The sequence below is a fragment of the Silurus aristotelis genome, assembly GCF_946808225.1.
Source record: "Silurus aristotelis genome assembly, chromosome: 20".
NCBI classification, from domain to species: Eukaryota; Metazoa; Chordata; class Actinopteri; order Siluriformes; family Siluridae; genus Silurus; species Silurus aristotelis.
Window position 1 is genome coordinate 1,028,806 of NC_139593.1, and position 15,000 is coordinate 1,043,805.

Genomic DNA, 15,000 nt, shown 5'->3' on the forward strand with positions numbered 1-15,000 from the left:
CACTTTTCTAACTGCAGGAAACAATGAGCTGTGTTCTGACTTTTTTGGTTTAATGGTAAATCTGCTCTGGTAGAAGGAGTAAAAAAAACACTCAGGAACAAGTTATGGGAAGGTACTGAGCAGGTGCAGGTGCTTAGATGATAATCTTAACTAGAGAAATTGCAGGAGAATGTTTTTCTTTAATGGTGAAGGTGTTTGTTTGTTTCAGGGTCCAGCAGGTCCTTCTGGAGCTGCAGGACAGAGAGGTCCCAATGTAAGTGTACACTTCACTGTCTCCCTTACTGTCCACCTCACCATCATGTTCACCTCACCATCTACCTTAATGTTTACCTCACCATCTACCTCAATGTTTATCTCACCATCTACCTCACCATCCACCTCACAATCTACCTCAATGTTTATCTCACCATCTACCTCACCATCCACCTCACCATCTACCTCAATGTTCACCTCACCATCCACCTCACCATCTACCTCAATGTTTATCTCACCATCTACCTCACCATCCACCTCACAATCTACCTCAATGTTTATCTCACCATCTACCTCACCATCCACCTCACCATCTACCTCAATGTTCACCTCACCATCCACCTCACCATCTACCTCAATGTTTATCTCACCATCTACCTCACCATCCACCTCACCATCTACCTCAATGTTCACCTCACCATCCACCTCACCATCTATCTCAATGTTTATCTCACCATCTACCTCACCATCGACCTCAATGTTCACCTCACCATCCACCTCAATGTTCACCTCACCATCCACCTCACCATCTACCTCAATGTTTACCTCACCATCCACCTCACCATCTACCTCAATGTTTATCTCACCATCTACCTCACCATCCATCTCACTATCTACCTCAATGTTCATCTCAACATCTACCTCACCATCCACCTCACCATCTACCTCAATGTTCACCTCACCATCCACCTCACCAAGTTTCCTTGAAATAGCAAAGTTTCTTGTAAATGTATCTACTACTTCTAATGTAAAATAAATTCAGTGGAGGCTAAACCAGTATTAATGTGTTCTGTGTGTGTGTGTGTGTGTGTGTGTGTGTGTGTGTGTGTGTGTGTGTGTGTGTGTGTGTGTGTGTGTGTGTTACCCCCAGGGTGCTCGTGGAGCACGAGGTGCTAGAGGAGCAACTGGAAAATCAGGAGAAAAAGTAAATATGATTTTAATGACTTGATTAAAACAGAAATGGCTGCAGCTCCAGTCACTGACTGGATCTCTGTTTTTCTCCCAATTTGACTATTCACTCATTAATCATCTAAAATATTTAAATTATATTTAACTTTATACATTAGAGATTAAAATCATCTGCATGTTGACCTTCATGATGACCTTCCTATATCTGTAACCTTGGGTTGTATCTCTGCTCCTATGTGGTGTATTATTTTACATATTTCTGTTACATTTGCCTTGAAGGGTTCAGCAGGACATGATGGATCTGCAGGACCATTAGGAGATAGAGTGTGTACACACACACACACACACACACACACACACACACACACACCCACCCACACACACACACACACACACACACACACACACACACACACACACACACACACACACACACACACACACCACCACCACCACCACTACACAAACTACACAGCATTTACTACATACACACACACACATCTGTTTCTCTTTTATTGTTTTCACTGATTGATTTCTGAATCCATTCAGGGACCTCAAGGGCCACAGGGCCGTGTAGGAGAAATCGGACCAAAGGGACCGAATGTAAGTGTACATTCTCTATCTGTCTAGCATTTCTACTCCAAGTACACTGCCTCTGAAGGGATTTGTAGAATAGTTTGGATACATCCACAGGATATCTCTCTATGTCTTCCCTATACCATGTGAGGTGATGGGTTGAGGAGTGATAGAGGCGGTGGGATGAGTGCCTGAAAGTGGGTGGGTGCTGGTTCATTGTAGGAGAGAATACTCTCTGTGGTAAATGTTATAAATGTTAAGTGTGGTGGAGGTTGATAGGCCTTCCTGAGTTTCCTCAATAGAATCAATCTCTGCTGTTTTCTTTTCTAGTTCCACTTGTTTCCATAAATGTGGAGGGCAGAATGTGATCTGTTTCTTTTTAGTGATGTTGAGGACGAGGTCTGGATATTTGGCGTTGTTTTGGCACATTCAAGAACTTTAGAAATAAATAAGAGAACTGGTTAACAGTTGCTGGTGTCTGAGGGGTTTTAAAGCATTGAAGAAGGGGATTGGTTCCAGTGGGCAGGTGGTGGGACTGCTGGACAAGATGATCTTCAGGACTCTTTTGGAGGGAAGAATGATTGCTGTAGCAGAATGTAAGAATGTGTCAGTCAGTCAGTCTGTCTGTCTAAAAAGACACTAATAATTAAGACTTCAGTGTCGATATTTTTACTTCATGTCGAAATTCACACAAAGTGTTCATATGACTCTCAGGATTTCTGTGTATGATCATGCAGGGTCCTGCAGGTAAAGACGGGTTACCAGGTCACCCAGGCCAGCGTGGAGAACCGGTGAGCTCACATTAACATCAGACAGATTACCCAAGAGTTTAAAAAAAGCTGCAATTCAGTTGTGTGGAACTGGTTGGTTGTATTTAAGGCGATTTGCTTATTTCCTGTCTTCAGGGTTTTCAGGGAAAGACGGGACCCCCAGGACCTGGAGGGGTGGTGGGACCGCAGGTAAACTCACGTGTCCCACACCACGTCTTGCATACTATATAGGCCACGTAAACACTATTATAAATTTTTTTTGTATTGTTGGTTTCAGGGAAACACCGGAGAAACCGGACCAGTAGGAGAAAGAGGACACCCAGGATCCGCAGGCCCACCCGGAGAGCAAGGCTTACCTGGTGTCGCTGGCAAAGAAGGATCAAAGGTCAGATCAACATTATTGTAGTCAGTTTAAACAGGATAATGTTTTACATGCAGGTAATTGATTGTTTAAGGCAGGTATTACATTTGCAGAATAAAAAATTATTATATCAAGGTTTCTTGAAATTATATCTACTCTTTAAAATAGCAAGAAAGTTTCCCTAATCTATGTCCCATGCTGTGTGTTGTTTAGGGAGATCCTGGTGGCACAGGAGCTGCAGGGAAGAGCGGCCCACCGGGGCTGAAGGGTTTCCGTGGTAGCCGTGGACCAGCCGGTTCTATGGTGATTGTTATTATGACAATAATTGATATAATATCAATTAGAATATGGGTGGGTTTAAAAATGATTAACAATATATGTTCTATGCAATGAAGGTTTTTGATTGTTTGTTGCTTGGGTGATTTAGGGGCCGACGGGACTGAAGGGAGGAGCAGGACCCGTCGGACCACCTGGACTTGTGGTATGTACATTATTATGTTATTGTTCTATCCGATGTTTTATGAGTAAAATAGGGAGGATCTACTAAACTGTATTCATCTGTGCTTCTACTTGTCTGTCTGTCTGTAGGGTGCTACAGGTGAGAGAGGTCCTCCTGGTTTGGCAGGTGCGATTGGTCAGCCTGGACGAACTGGAGAAGTTGGTGCTTCAGGACAAATGGGAGAGAAAGGCGAGCCAGTAAGCCACACCTCTTTCTATTAACAATCTTAATTAAATCAATTCAGTAGTCATACCAAGAATGGCTACACTGGCAATAATACAGTTTTGTATTAAATGGCTCAGTACAGGTAGTCCCCAAGTTACAATGGTTCGACATATGATTTTTCGATCTTACAATGAATATTTGCGATAGGACACAACCGTGAAAAGTTAAAAAGTTTTGTGTGGAAGTCAAATGTATTGGCGTATATGTGATACGATACGTTGGGATGCTCCCACCTTGTGAAGGATCTGAGGGATTACATCTCCCACCTTGTGGAAGCCTTACTTTCACCAGTGGTAGACAGAGTTCAGTGGTCTTGGTGTTAGGGCGCAAATTTTTTTCTGTGTTTTTGGTGTTTCAAAGCCCAATTTTAGCTCTAGTCACAATGACTAGAGCACAATGATTTATTTGCTTTGTACCACTTATTAAGTCCAGTTTCTCCCTCCACTCGCCAACTGGCGCTCATCCACTCGCTCACTGCCACATACTGTAAATATCACTGGTGGGCTGTTTTTGGTACCTGGGCCTTCAGTGGGGATGTACTCAACTTTATCCACCTCTTAATACCACCACTATCACATCACAATTATAGAAACCATTAATACTGTACAGAAATGCAATATAACAACATGAGACGTAGCTTCAGGGTTGGTTACCTCCTCACGATGTCTAGCTTTTTTTCTAAATGTATTTTTAAGTGTCTGAAACCAAATCAATTTCTCTTCCTCCATAAGCATAAAAAAGTCTAACTCTGATGTATTAACGTGTGAAGAGCTACACACGTGTTTTACCAGTTGAACTCAGCTGTAATAGTTTCCCTCTGACCAACCAATCAGAGGACGGAAAAATGCTGACACTATTCTGGGCCAGCGAGCTGCCCTGTGAGGAGAATCTGAAATCTGATTGGCTAAAGAAACAGAGCTATTTCTTAAGGAGACTGTGGTAAAACATGCTAGCAGTACTGACTTTAAAGGCTCTGGGCAGATTAGATTGACATGGCAGCACATAATGGCTGAAATGAGATTTGTTCTGAACTGACAAAAAATCCACGTACTGTCAGAAGTTAGCAAAGAGAAACACTACAGAATAAAGAAAATAAACTGTTGGGATTAAATTAATACAATTTTATGGAACAAATATTAGAATTTAGGTTGTAAATGTAGGTCAGTGCTTTTGGTAGTGTTTAGACCAGCAGAGAAGTGTTTACTGGCTCTGACCGCCCACCACTGGTAAATATATACTGTATAGTTTATTCATTATGGTAGGTTAAATTGCTCTGTTTTGCTAAATTATATAATTTGATCATTATTAACACATTACAGTACACTAACCCCATACTGATCACTATTCTTTAAGACTTCCTGGTAGGCTAGGCCATGTCTTAACTTACCATATTTTTAAGTTACAATGGTGTCAATGTAACTCATCTCCATTATAACGCTGGGACTGCGTTTGCACGTGTAAGTATAGCGATAGTGTTAGCATGTGTACTGTTAGCATGTACAGTATGTACTGTAGTGATATGTCATTGGTCATGCTGAGTGTGAGGTTAGTTTGCTAATTATAAGAATAAGTCCCAATAGTTCCTGTATGATTTGGGTGTAAATGGAAACACTGACTTGCTTTCATTAAGTCTCTGTTTTAAATCACCATGACAACAATTAAGAGTTAAATACGTTTAGAACAGAAGTAATGTCCGTCCAAAAACTCTGTACATCAGATCAACATCTCTCTGTGTGTGTAGGGAGAAAAGGGTCCGTTTGGCCATGTGGGCCAGGATGGAGAGCAGGGGCTTGTGGGATTGCCAGGAGCTCCTGGTCCTCCAGGACCCCCAGGAGAGGATGGAGATAAGGTAACAGATGTGTGATCTGTGTATGTTAAAGAAAGTGTTTGCCTATTTCTGATTTCCTATTGTTTATATATTAATCCATGTGTATTTATATTTTTTCAGTTTTATTGCATCAAACATGTGATTGTGTGTGATAGGGGGAAGTTGGAGGTCCAGGACAGAAAGGAAGTAAAGGTGATAAAGGAGAACATGTAAGTATTTAGCTTCATTCCCCTGATGCATGTTGGGGCCCTAAAACTGGCCATGCTCTCTGGGGGAAGGGGCTTATTCTCTCTCTCCAGTCTATCAGATTGGCACAGAAGATGGTGTTCTCCTCCAAGTGGGATGCATTGGTCTGTTATGAAGCAATTTGAAAAGTTAAAGATGTTACTATCATGGGGTTGTTAGCACATATTTTCCCTACCCGGCTGGTTGGCAGTTGTCACATGACAGTTTGTGAGTGAGGAAACTAAAGGAAATGGGGAAATATAATCATAAATAATTAAAAGTTTTAGTAATACTGGTCGACTCAACAATATACCATGATTTGACAACAAAGTGCTTGTTTGCTTGTTTCAGGGACCTCCAGGTCCAGTGGGAACTCAGGGCCCTGAGGGACAGCCGGGAACCCCGGTGAGAAAATGCAGTAAATTCAGTAATAATGCATTTGTAATAATTTAAAACTTAAATGTTTTGCTACACTGAATAAGACATAGTGTTCATGCATGTAATGAAATCCATTTTAATATAAATGACTCCAACACTGTCTCTTTGCCCTCCAGGGGGTGGATGGGGAGCCTGGACCCCCAGGGCAACAAGGTATGTACGGGCAGAAAGGAGACGAAGGAGCACGAGGCTTTAAGGGAGCTACTGGACCAGTGGGACTTCAGGTACACAGTCTACATAAGCAGCATGATAACAAAGCCATCAATCAGAAATGACTGTACTTCTCAGCCAATCAGAACACATTGCACCTCTTTCAGCAAATCAGAACACATCGCACTGTTTCAGCAAATCAGAACACATCGCACCGCTCTCAGCCAAACAGAACACATTGCACTGCTTTCAGCCTATCAGAACATATTGCACTGCTCTCAGCCAATCAGAACACGTCATACCACTCCCAGCCAATCATAACACATTGCACCTCTCTCAGCCAATCAGAACACATCACACCGCTCTCAGCCAATTACAACACATTGCACCGGTTTCAGCCAATCAGAACAACTCGCACCTCTCTCATTTAAATGCATGATGCATTTGTTTGTAATTTAGGGGATGCCTGGACCTCCAGGAGAGAAGGGAGAGAGTGGACACACTGGACTCATGGTGAGATCACTTCCTGTTCCTGTATCTCTTTCCACTAATTCAGTTATATCACTAAACTACCCACATTTCATTTTAGTGTTAATACAATTCGTGTTTATTTTAGAAAGTCTTATTGAAGTTTAAAAACGGAAATGACTTCTAAACTCTGTCTGGTTTAAGGGTCCTCCAGGTCAGATGGGCCCTCGGGGGCCCCTGGGGCTACCTGGTGGACAGGTGTGTATACACACACACACACACACACACACACACACACACACACACACACTATGTATGTGTGTTTTGAAAAAGCACACATAGGCTAAATCAATAACTGTGTGTGTACTAAACAGGGTCCTCCTGGCAGACCTGGAGTTCAAGGCCAACCAGGAGCCGTGGGAGAGAAGGTGAGATAGAATCAGAGACAGACACAGAGAATGATGTTGATGATGATGATGATGATGATGATGATGATGATGATGTCATTCTTAAGGGAGAGGACGGTGAATCAGGTGATCCTGGATCTGTAGGATTGTCTGGAAGCACTGTGAGTAAAGTTTTAGTGTTCAGGAACTTGTTGAGGAACCTAATAGTTCAGACTCTATTATGGATATCAACATTGTTTGCCTTGGTTGCATGTCCATCACTATAGCTATAAAAACTCAAACCTGCTGTGGTTCCATGATAGAGGGATTGGGTTCTTAAGTTTGTCTGGTGGACACATGGTTCCATCTGTGTGTGCAGGGAGAGAAAGGTGATCAGGGGGAGAAAGGAGACACTGGATCTCCTGGAGCTGCAGGACCTCCAGGTGCTCGTGGACCAGCAGGGGAGGATGGAGCCAAGGGCAGCTTAGTGAGTATCTATAAGTGTCATGCGCACGTGTGTGTGTGAGATCGTGTGATCTTTGGTGAGTGATATCATATATTCTCTTATATATTCTCTTATCATATATTCTCTTTTAGGGTCCTATCGGTCTTCCAGGAGACCCAGGAGCTCCTGGAGAGGCTGGTCCTGATGTAAGTGATTTTTCTCATCTGATAAACAAAATCATAAAAATAATGATAGCTGCAAGATGAGATAAAGGACATTATATTCAGTTGACTTTATTGATGACATCGTCTTGTTGTCTTTTCAGGGTATCGATGGAATTGCTGGATCTAAAGGAGACAATGGAGATTCTGGAAAAGCTGTGCGTAATTATTTGCTGGGTTTGTGTTAGTTTATTTATAATGTACTAATAACATTTTTATGTTTTTATTCACTATATCCGAATCAAAATTCTTAGGGACCCCCGGGAGCTTCTGGAGAGCCTGGTCCTCCTGGACGTCCAGGGAGGAGGGTGAGTTGTGAGGGACTTGTACATGTATTTCACCATCTGTACTTGGAACAGGGTCACCCTTATTCCTGTAAGACATTCATTTGTTTGTTTGTATGTAACATGACATTGTAATCTATGTCTTTTTGTCCGTCTCTCTGTAGGGTCATTTAGGGCAACCAGGGAAAGTGGGGAAGCCTGGTCTGAAAGGAGACAAGGTAAACAAAGAATGTTCAAAACACTTGTTTTTCTTACAGGAGGGGTGGCCAGTCTTTTCCACAAAGGGCCATTGTGGGTGCAGGTTTTCATTTCAACTAAGCCACAGCAGATTCCACCTGTTTAGATTTTGATTTTCAATTGACTATCAGGTGTGGCCCTAGTTTGGTCGGAATGAAAACCTGCACCCACCCAAAAGATTAGTCACCCTGATTTACAGGTAATTGCAGTGAACTGACTCAGAGCTTCATTGCTAATGTTGATAGTCATGTTAATTGAGCTCTATTTGAGTACTTAGACATTCACAACAAAACAAGACACAAGGGAGGTATTGAGCTCATAATCCTTGAGTGTGATGGTACCTCTGGGTTATGTAGAGACTCTCGCTTTTTCTTTCTGTGAATGGATATGTATAAGCCTAACAGTGAAACAAGTTTCATTTTTGACATATTGACTGATAACTTTTATATACATTGTGCCACAACTTTCTGCAGTGACAGGAAGAACCCAGACACTGGACACTGAAACTGGGGAGTTACTTGTGGTTTATTTGGGGAATTAAATGGAAGCAAAAGAGAAAGAAGTGTTCATTGTGTGGAAAAGGGGTAGTAGAGACTGGATGGAGGCAGGAGAAAGAGAGATTTTGGCTGCAATACCCGAGCTGGCTTTGTTGCAGTCGCTGTTGGCATAAAAAGGGGTCTGTTCCAAACATAGGTCAAGTTCCGACAAGGGGTAAGGGGGTTCCTGCCACAGGGCCGAGACGTCTCCCACCTTGCAAGGGGTTGTGAGGGTCTGGTGGGAATCCTTTCCGCTGCTGCCATTTTTGCATTCCTGCCGGCTCAAAGACACTGATGACCTGTCTCTCTTATCAGATGCCTCCAGCCATGTCTTGCCTCGCTGCCCCACTCTCTTGCCAGGTTCTCTATGCTCCCCAGGACAGCTTTGCCGACACGGTGCTTTCCATGCCGCCCCTACCAGCAGTAGTGTTTGGAGCGCTTGCACTTTGTGCATTCCTAATGGGCCTGTCACCACTTCCAATGTGGTCCTGAGGATGTTTGTTAGTTCTTCTGGTTTTGCAAGTTTCTCAAAGTCTTTGTTTTTTTATCCTTGTTGATTGGCTCTTATACTGGTAGCAATTCTTAAACAGGGTTTAGAACATCAGGGTTCTGTGACTATTTAAATGTTTTTGTTTCAGGGTGCTCCAGGTTATGAAGGAGCCCTGGGGAAGACCGGTCCAGTTGGAGCTCAGGGAAACCCTGGGAAAACAGGACCTCAGGGACTTCGAGGGATCCCAGGACCACCGGTAAGTTACTTGTCTCTAAAAACACTGACATAAGCAAATGGTGCTTGTTGACATTCTGTAAATGTCCTTTTCAGGGAGAGCAGGGTGTAAATGGACCACTAGGTCAAACAGGACCTCCTGGACCGATGGTAGGTCTGTGGACGGTGCTCAGATTTAACTCTCTTTGACTTTTGAACAGCGTTAAGTCAGGATGTTTATCTTTTGTTATTTTCAGGGTCCTGCTGGTCTGCCAGGACTAAAAGGGGATCCTGGAAGGAAAGGAGAAAAGGTATGACAAGCTCATTAGTTAGGAATGTTATTTAACCACAAATACTGATAGAAAATGTTGTGTATCATGGATATCTGTATTGCAGGGTCATGGAGGTCTCATTGGTCTGATTGGTCCTCCTGGTGAAATAGGAGAGAAAGGAGACCGTGGACTTCCTGGTAACCAGGGGATACTGGGACCAAAAGGAGATGAGGTCAGCACAACCACAATCAGTTTATAGTCGAAGTTACTGTGTGAAATATGTTTTTTCTCTCATACACACACTCTCCTTTCAGGGTGCAGTTGGTCCTTTTGGCCCCAACGGACCACCTGGTCTTCCTGGACTGTCTGTAAGTCTCACAAACTCTCCAACACAATGTAAAGTGTGTGTTTTGTGTTTAACTTTTCTGTGTACCTGTCCTACAGGGGTCTATAGGACAAAAAGGGTCTAAAGGCAATCAGGTGACAGACAGATACACAATCACATATTTATGCACGCAAATATAATACACACAAAGTCCAATGTAACGTGTTTTTTCAGGGCCCCACTGGACAACGAGGAGATCCTGGACCCATTGGTTCTCCTGGTCCTCCAGTGAGTTAAACACACCACATGAACACACCTTTTCAGGTAGAGTCCTTTTGCATGTTTGGGTAACATTATATATGTTAAAGATGGTTTCATTTAGAAGGTCTGTGTCAAATACATCTGACCAGGGGAAGATTGCAGGGCAAGTCAATGTGTGGGGTAAAGACCATCTACATGTGTCTGTTTGTAGGGTCTTCCTGCAGGAGATTATGATCATTATGCCAGAGGCAGGAAGCGACGACATGACTTTCAGACGGAGGAAGAGACTGGAGGAATGATAGATGGACAGAAGGAAGAGGAGGAGCATGAGGATGGGATGCAGAGTGATGGAACGGGTGAAGAGGAAAAGGATATGGAGGATGTTTTTGGTTCTCTGATCACCATGAGGACGGAGGTGGAGGGTCTGCGCATTCCAAAGGGAACCTACCACAGTCCAGCTCGAACCTGCAAGGAGCTCTGGATGTGCCACACTGACTTACCCGATGGTGTGTGTGTGTGTGTGTGTGTGTGTGTGTGTGTGTGTGTGTGTGTTTACATTTACAGTTTTGTCCATCTAGCACCACTGCTTTACTGCAGTTCAAGTGCATGTTTAAATACACTTCCTTTTTTAAAATGGCAGATGATGCGATTAATCAGTGTTAAAAAAAAGCATAGTCTGATATTTTAATCATCCACTTGTATTCACAATAATCCATCTGACCACAGCCAGCCTGCTAGCAAACAGCTCTTGCTATGTAATATCAGGTGCACGAGAGAGTTTGCATGAACGTGTAATTTATCATATTAGCTAGCTAACAGATTAGTAACCCCCTTATTAAGTGCCTTGGTTTCCCTTATTTTCAGGGGTGTACTGGATCGACCCAAATCAGGGCTGCCACAGAGATGCCTTCAAAGTGTTCTGTAATTTCACAGCAGAGGGAGAGACATGTCTGCAACCCCACAGCAAGCACCAGGCGGTGAGATGTTCGGAGATAAGTTTACCATCTGCTATCATCAATACTGTTATACTGATTCCATAAGATCTGTTGGTAATTATTCACAGGTAAAGCTCTCTGCATGGAACAAGGAGAAACCTGGAACCTGGTACAGCAAGTTCAGAAAAGGATCACAGGTGTGTGTGTGTGTGTGTGTGTGTGTGTGTGTGTGTGTGTGTGTGTGTGTGTGTGTGTGAAATTGTGTGTAGGATCAAGTACTACCAAGCACTTGCTCACTTCTTGTCTACCCCGGTGCAGTTCCAGTACGTGGATGAGGATGGAAACACGGTGCACGTGGTACAAATGGGGTTTCTGAAGCTGTTGAGTGCGACTGCACATCAGACCTTCACCTACCAGTGTCAGAACTCTGCTGCTTGGCTGGAACGTTCCACACTCTCCTACAAACAAGCTCTGCGCTTCAGAGCCAGCAACGGAGAAGAGCTTACACATCAACACACACACTACATCCACGCTAACTATGACGGCTGCCAGGTCAGATCTCACACACACACACACACACACACACACACACACACACACACACACACACACACACACACACACACACACACACACACAGATTTACATTATTTCAAACCCAATTCCAAAAAGGTTGGGTCACTGTGTAAAATGTCAATAAAAATAGAATGTAATGATTTGCAAATCTCATAAATCCATATTTTATTCTCAATAAAACATAAAAATACATATTGAATGTGTAAACTGAGGAAATGCACCAGTTTAAGGGAAAAAATCAGGTCTGTTTGAATTTGATGCTGCAACACGTCAAAATAATTGTGACGAGGTAACAAAAGTCTTGAGAAAGTAAATGTTATTAAAATTAAACAGTTTGAGAAACATTAAGTAACTAATGAGGTTGGTTGACAGCAGGTCAGTGAGATGACTGGAGTATAAACAGTGTATCTTAGAGAGGCGGAGTCTATCAGAAGTAAAGACAGGCGGAGCTTCATCTGTGAAAGACTGTGTCTACAAACTGTGGAATGATTTCAGAATAATGTTCCTCAACATTAAATTGGGAAGAGAGAGAGCTAAAGAGAGAGGGAGAGAGAGAGAGAGAGAGAGAGAGAGAGAGAGAGAGAGAGAGGGAGGGAGAGAGAGAGAGAGAGAGAGAGAGAGGGAGGGAGGGAGAGAGAGAGAGAGAAGAGAAGAGAAGAGAAGAGAAGAGAAGAGAAGAGAAGAGAAGAGAAGAGAAGGATATGGATTATTAAGTCTCGTGATTGTTGTATGAAAGTTAAGTCACTGTGCAGTTTGGACTCTGGTAAGATTCACTCTGGCAGCAGAACTAAAAGGGAGAAGCAGAAGGAAACACAGACATGAGGATCTCTGGGATAAGAGACGACCCGCCACACCACCATCAACAAACCTGAGTGAACGTGTGAGAGTGAGGAGACGACAGCATCCAAATATCCCAGTTCACCAAACACTCCATATCCATGATCCCTCCAGATCTGCTCCTTTACCTCACAAACACCTACTGACTAAAGACTCCACTAAATAAATATGTGTTCAGCCTCGACTTGAACACTGAGACTGTGTCTGAGTCCCGAACACTGATTGGAAGGTTGTTCCATAACTGTGAGGTTTATAAGAGAAACATCTGCACATTTGAGGTACCAACAAATAGCCTGCACCTTTTGATCTAAGTAACCATTTACATCACAAACACACCACTTGACTTGACTTGACTTGACTTGACTTGACTTGACTTGATCATCCTCTCTGGGCCAAAGATCATTTATAATGTACTGAGGCAAAGTGTAAAACTGTTCTGTGGTCAGACGAATCAAAATGTTTCTTTCTTTTTGGCAACCATTGACACCCTGTTCTCCAGGCTAAAGAGGAGAGGGACCATCTAGCTTGTAATCAGCTCTCAGTTTAAAAGCATTCATGCCTGTGGAAAAACTCAATCAATGGTGAACGCTATATACTGTACATGTTTTAGAGCAACAAATACAACATACTGCATCTATTACAACATCATGACTTCGGGTGCTAAACTGATCTGCAGCTCTCTAGACCTGATGAAACACCCAGAACTTTTGAGCAGCTAGAATCCTGTATCAGACACATATGGGACAACATTCTTCTCCCCAAACCTCAGCAACTGCTCTTCTCAGTTCCAAGTGTATACAGACAAAAGACGTGATGCTACACAGTGGGAAACACGGCCCTGTAACTTTTTTGAGACGTGTTGCAGCCATTAAATTCAGAATTACCTTATTTTTCCTTAAAATGGTATAAATTCTCAGTTTAAACATGTGAATAAAATATGGGTTTATGAGATTTGCAAATCTGAGATGATACTTGTAATAAGATATGCACGTTATTGAGGAAGGTGGCAGCTTGATGGTTAAGGCATTGGGCTTTGGATCTGAAGGTCAGTAGTTTAAATCCAAGCAACACCAAGCTGCTACTACTGGGCCCCTCAGCAAGGCCCCTTAACCCAATAACTGCTCTTTTGTATGAATGAGATAAATGTAAGTCGCTCTGGAAAAGGGTGTCTGAGAAAAACTGTCTTGTGTGAGAGTGTGAAAGGAAAAAGGTTCTGATCTACACAACCTGAAATCTGCTCAGCAGGTCTCTGTGATTCTCATGATATAAATCCACAATAACCTCACACTGTAACGCTGTAATACACATGTAATCACACACTGCACGGTGTTTCTCTCACACAGACCCGGTCGGGTCAGGACCACACCGAGCTCACCCTCGACTTCCCCAACACGGACACTCTGCCCATCCTCGACGTCGCTGTGTCCGACTTCGGAAACTCGAAACAGAAATTTGGATTCTCCGTCGGTCCGGTGTGTTTCAACGGCTAGAGGGAGAGAGAGAGAGACTTAGACTGTACACACACATACACACACACACATATACACACACACACACACATATACACACACACTCTGTGTCAGGGTGTGTGTCCATGCGGCCCACGCTGCCGCTCTTTGGTGCTTTTCTTCATTTTTTATTTTATTTTTTCATTTTGTATTTTTTATTGTAATGTGTCTTTATTATTAGTGTATTTTAGTTGATCATGTGACCCTGTGATCATGTGACCTCATAAATGTATGAATCAATTTGTTGACCAAACATCTGGTGCAGTTACTCTTCTCCACACACACACACACACACACACACACACACACACACACACACACACACACACACACACACACACACACACACACAGAGCCGTGTTTGAATGCCGTCGTTGTTACTGTATAAGTTGATTGTGTTAAGTTTTTATGTGAATGTTGTGTAACTGCGGTGCTACATGTTGTTGTGTTTACGTGACACGTATTCTGCAGGAGACTCAGACGTGTTCCAGATGGACGTGGTGTTGTGATGTTAATATGGATTTTTATTTGTATTTTTTGGAAATTATTTTATTTTATCGATTATAACGACATCATCTGCAAGCACACGCCCCAATAAACCTTTATTACAAACAACACGCTTCCCCTCCCCTCATCTTCACACACACACACACACACACACACACAAACACACACACACACACACACACACACACACACACACACACACACACACACACACACACACACACACACACACACACGGGAGAGGAGATAAAGGACCGGAGCATCTC

General features: G+C 43.0%; 1 protein-coding gene and 1 long non-coding RNA gene across 2 annotated transcripts in view; one reads left to right on the forward strand and one right to left on the reverse strand.

Annotated features, from left to right (window-relative positions):
- The window catches only part of col5a3b (collagen, type V, alpha 3b), a 42,069-nt gene extending 27,227 nt beyond the window's left edge, over positions 1 to 14,842 (forward strand). The window contains exons 32-66 of the mRNA XM_083521728.1: positions 209 to 253; positions 1,124 to 1,177; positions 1,441 to 1,485; positions 1,711 to 1,764; positions 2,475 to 2,528; positions 2,643 to 2,696; positions 2,785 to 2,892; positions 3,082 to 3,171; positions 3,296 to 3,349; positions 3,457 to 3,564; positions 5,334 to 5,441; positions 5,576 to 5,629; positions 5,997 to 6,050; positions 6,200 to 6,307; positions 6,693 to 6,746; positions 6,906 to 6,959; positions 7,076 to 7,129; positions 7,216 to 7,269; positions 7,467 to 7,574; positions 7,685 to 7,738; positions 7,858 to 7,911; positions 8,008 to 8,061; positions 8,202 to 8,255; positions 9,449 to 9,556; positions 9,631 to 9,684; positions 9,771 to 9,824; positions 9,910 to 10,017; positions 10,100 to 10,153; positions 10,230 to 10,265; positions 10,345 to 10,398; positions 10,583 to 10,877; positions 11,236 to 11,348; positions 11,435 to 11,503; positions 11,625 to 11,858; positions 14,063 to 14,842. Of these exons, the coding sequence (XP_083377854.1) occupies positions 209 to 253; positions 1,124 to 1,177; positions 1,441 to 1,485; positions 1,711 to 1,764; positions 2,475 to 2,528; positions 2,643 to 2,696; positions 2,785 to 2,892; positions 3,082 to 3,171; positions 3,296 to 3,349; positions 3,457 to 3,564; positions 5,334 to 5,441; positions 5,576 to 5,629; positions 5,997 to 6,050; positions 6,200 to 6,307; positions 6,693 to 6,746; positions 6,906 to 6,959; positions 7,076 to 7,129; positions 7,216 to 7,269; positions 7,467 to 7,574; positions 7,685 to 7,738; positions 7,858 to 7,911; positions 8,008 to 8,061; positions 8,202 to 8,255; positions 9,449 to 9,556; positions 9,631 to 9,684; positions 9,771 to 9,824; positions 9,910 to 10,017; positions 10,100 to 10,153; positions 10,230 to 10,265; positions 10,345 to 10,398; positions 10,583 to 10,877; positions 11,236 to 11,348; positions 11,435 to 11,503; positions 11,625 to 11,858; positions 14,063 to 14,209 (2,856 nt within the window). The 3' untranslated portion in view covers positions 14,210 to 14,842. The remainder of the gene's footprint in view (positions 1 to 208; positions 254 to 1,123; positions 1,178 to 1,440; positions 1,486 to 1,710; positions 1,765 to 2,474; positions 2,529 to 2,642; positions 2,697 to 2,784; positions 2,893 to 3,081; positions 3,172 to 3,295; positions 3,350 to 3,456; positions 3,565 to 5,333; positions 5,442 to 5,575; positions 5,630 to 5,996; positions 6,051 to 6,199; positions 6,308 to 6,692; positions 6,747 to 6,905; positions 6,960 to 7,075; positions 7,130 to 7,215; positions 7,270 to 7,466; positions 7,575 to 7,684; positions 7,739 to 7,857; positions 7,912 to 8,007; positions 8,062 to 8,201; positions 8,256 to 9,448; positions 9,557 to 9,630; positions 9,685 to 9,770; positions 9,825 to 9,909; positions 10,018 to 10,099; positions 10,154 to 10,229; positions 10,266 to 10,344; positions 10,399 to 10,582; positions 10,878 to 11,235; positions 11,349 to 11,434; positions 11,504 to 11,624; positions 11,859 to 14,062) is intronic.
- The window catches only part of LOC310715382, a 650-nt gene continuing 28 nt past the window's right edge, over positions 14,379 to 15,000 (reverse strand). The window contains exons 1-2 of the long non-coding RNA XR_014530310.1: positions 14,531 to 15,000; positions 14,379 to 14,500 (exon numbers count right to left, since the gene is read on the reverse strand). The exon at positions 14,531 to 15,000 is cut by the window's right edge and continues 28 nt beyond it. This is a non-coding gene — a long non-coding RNA (uncharacterized lncRNA). The remainder of the gene's footprint in view (positions 14,501 to 14,530) is intronic.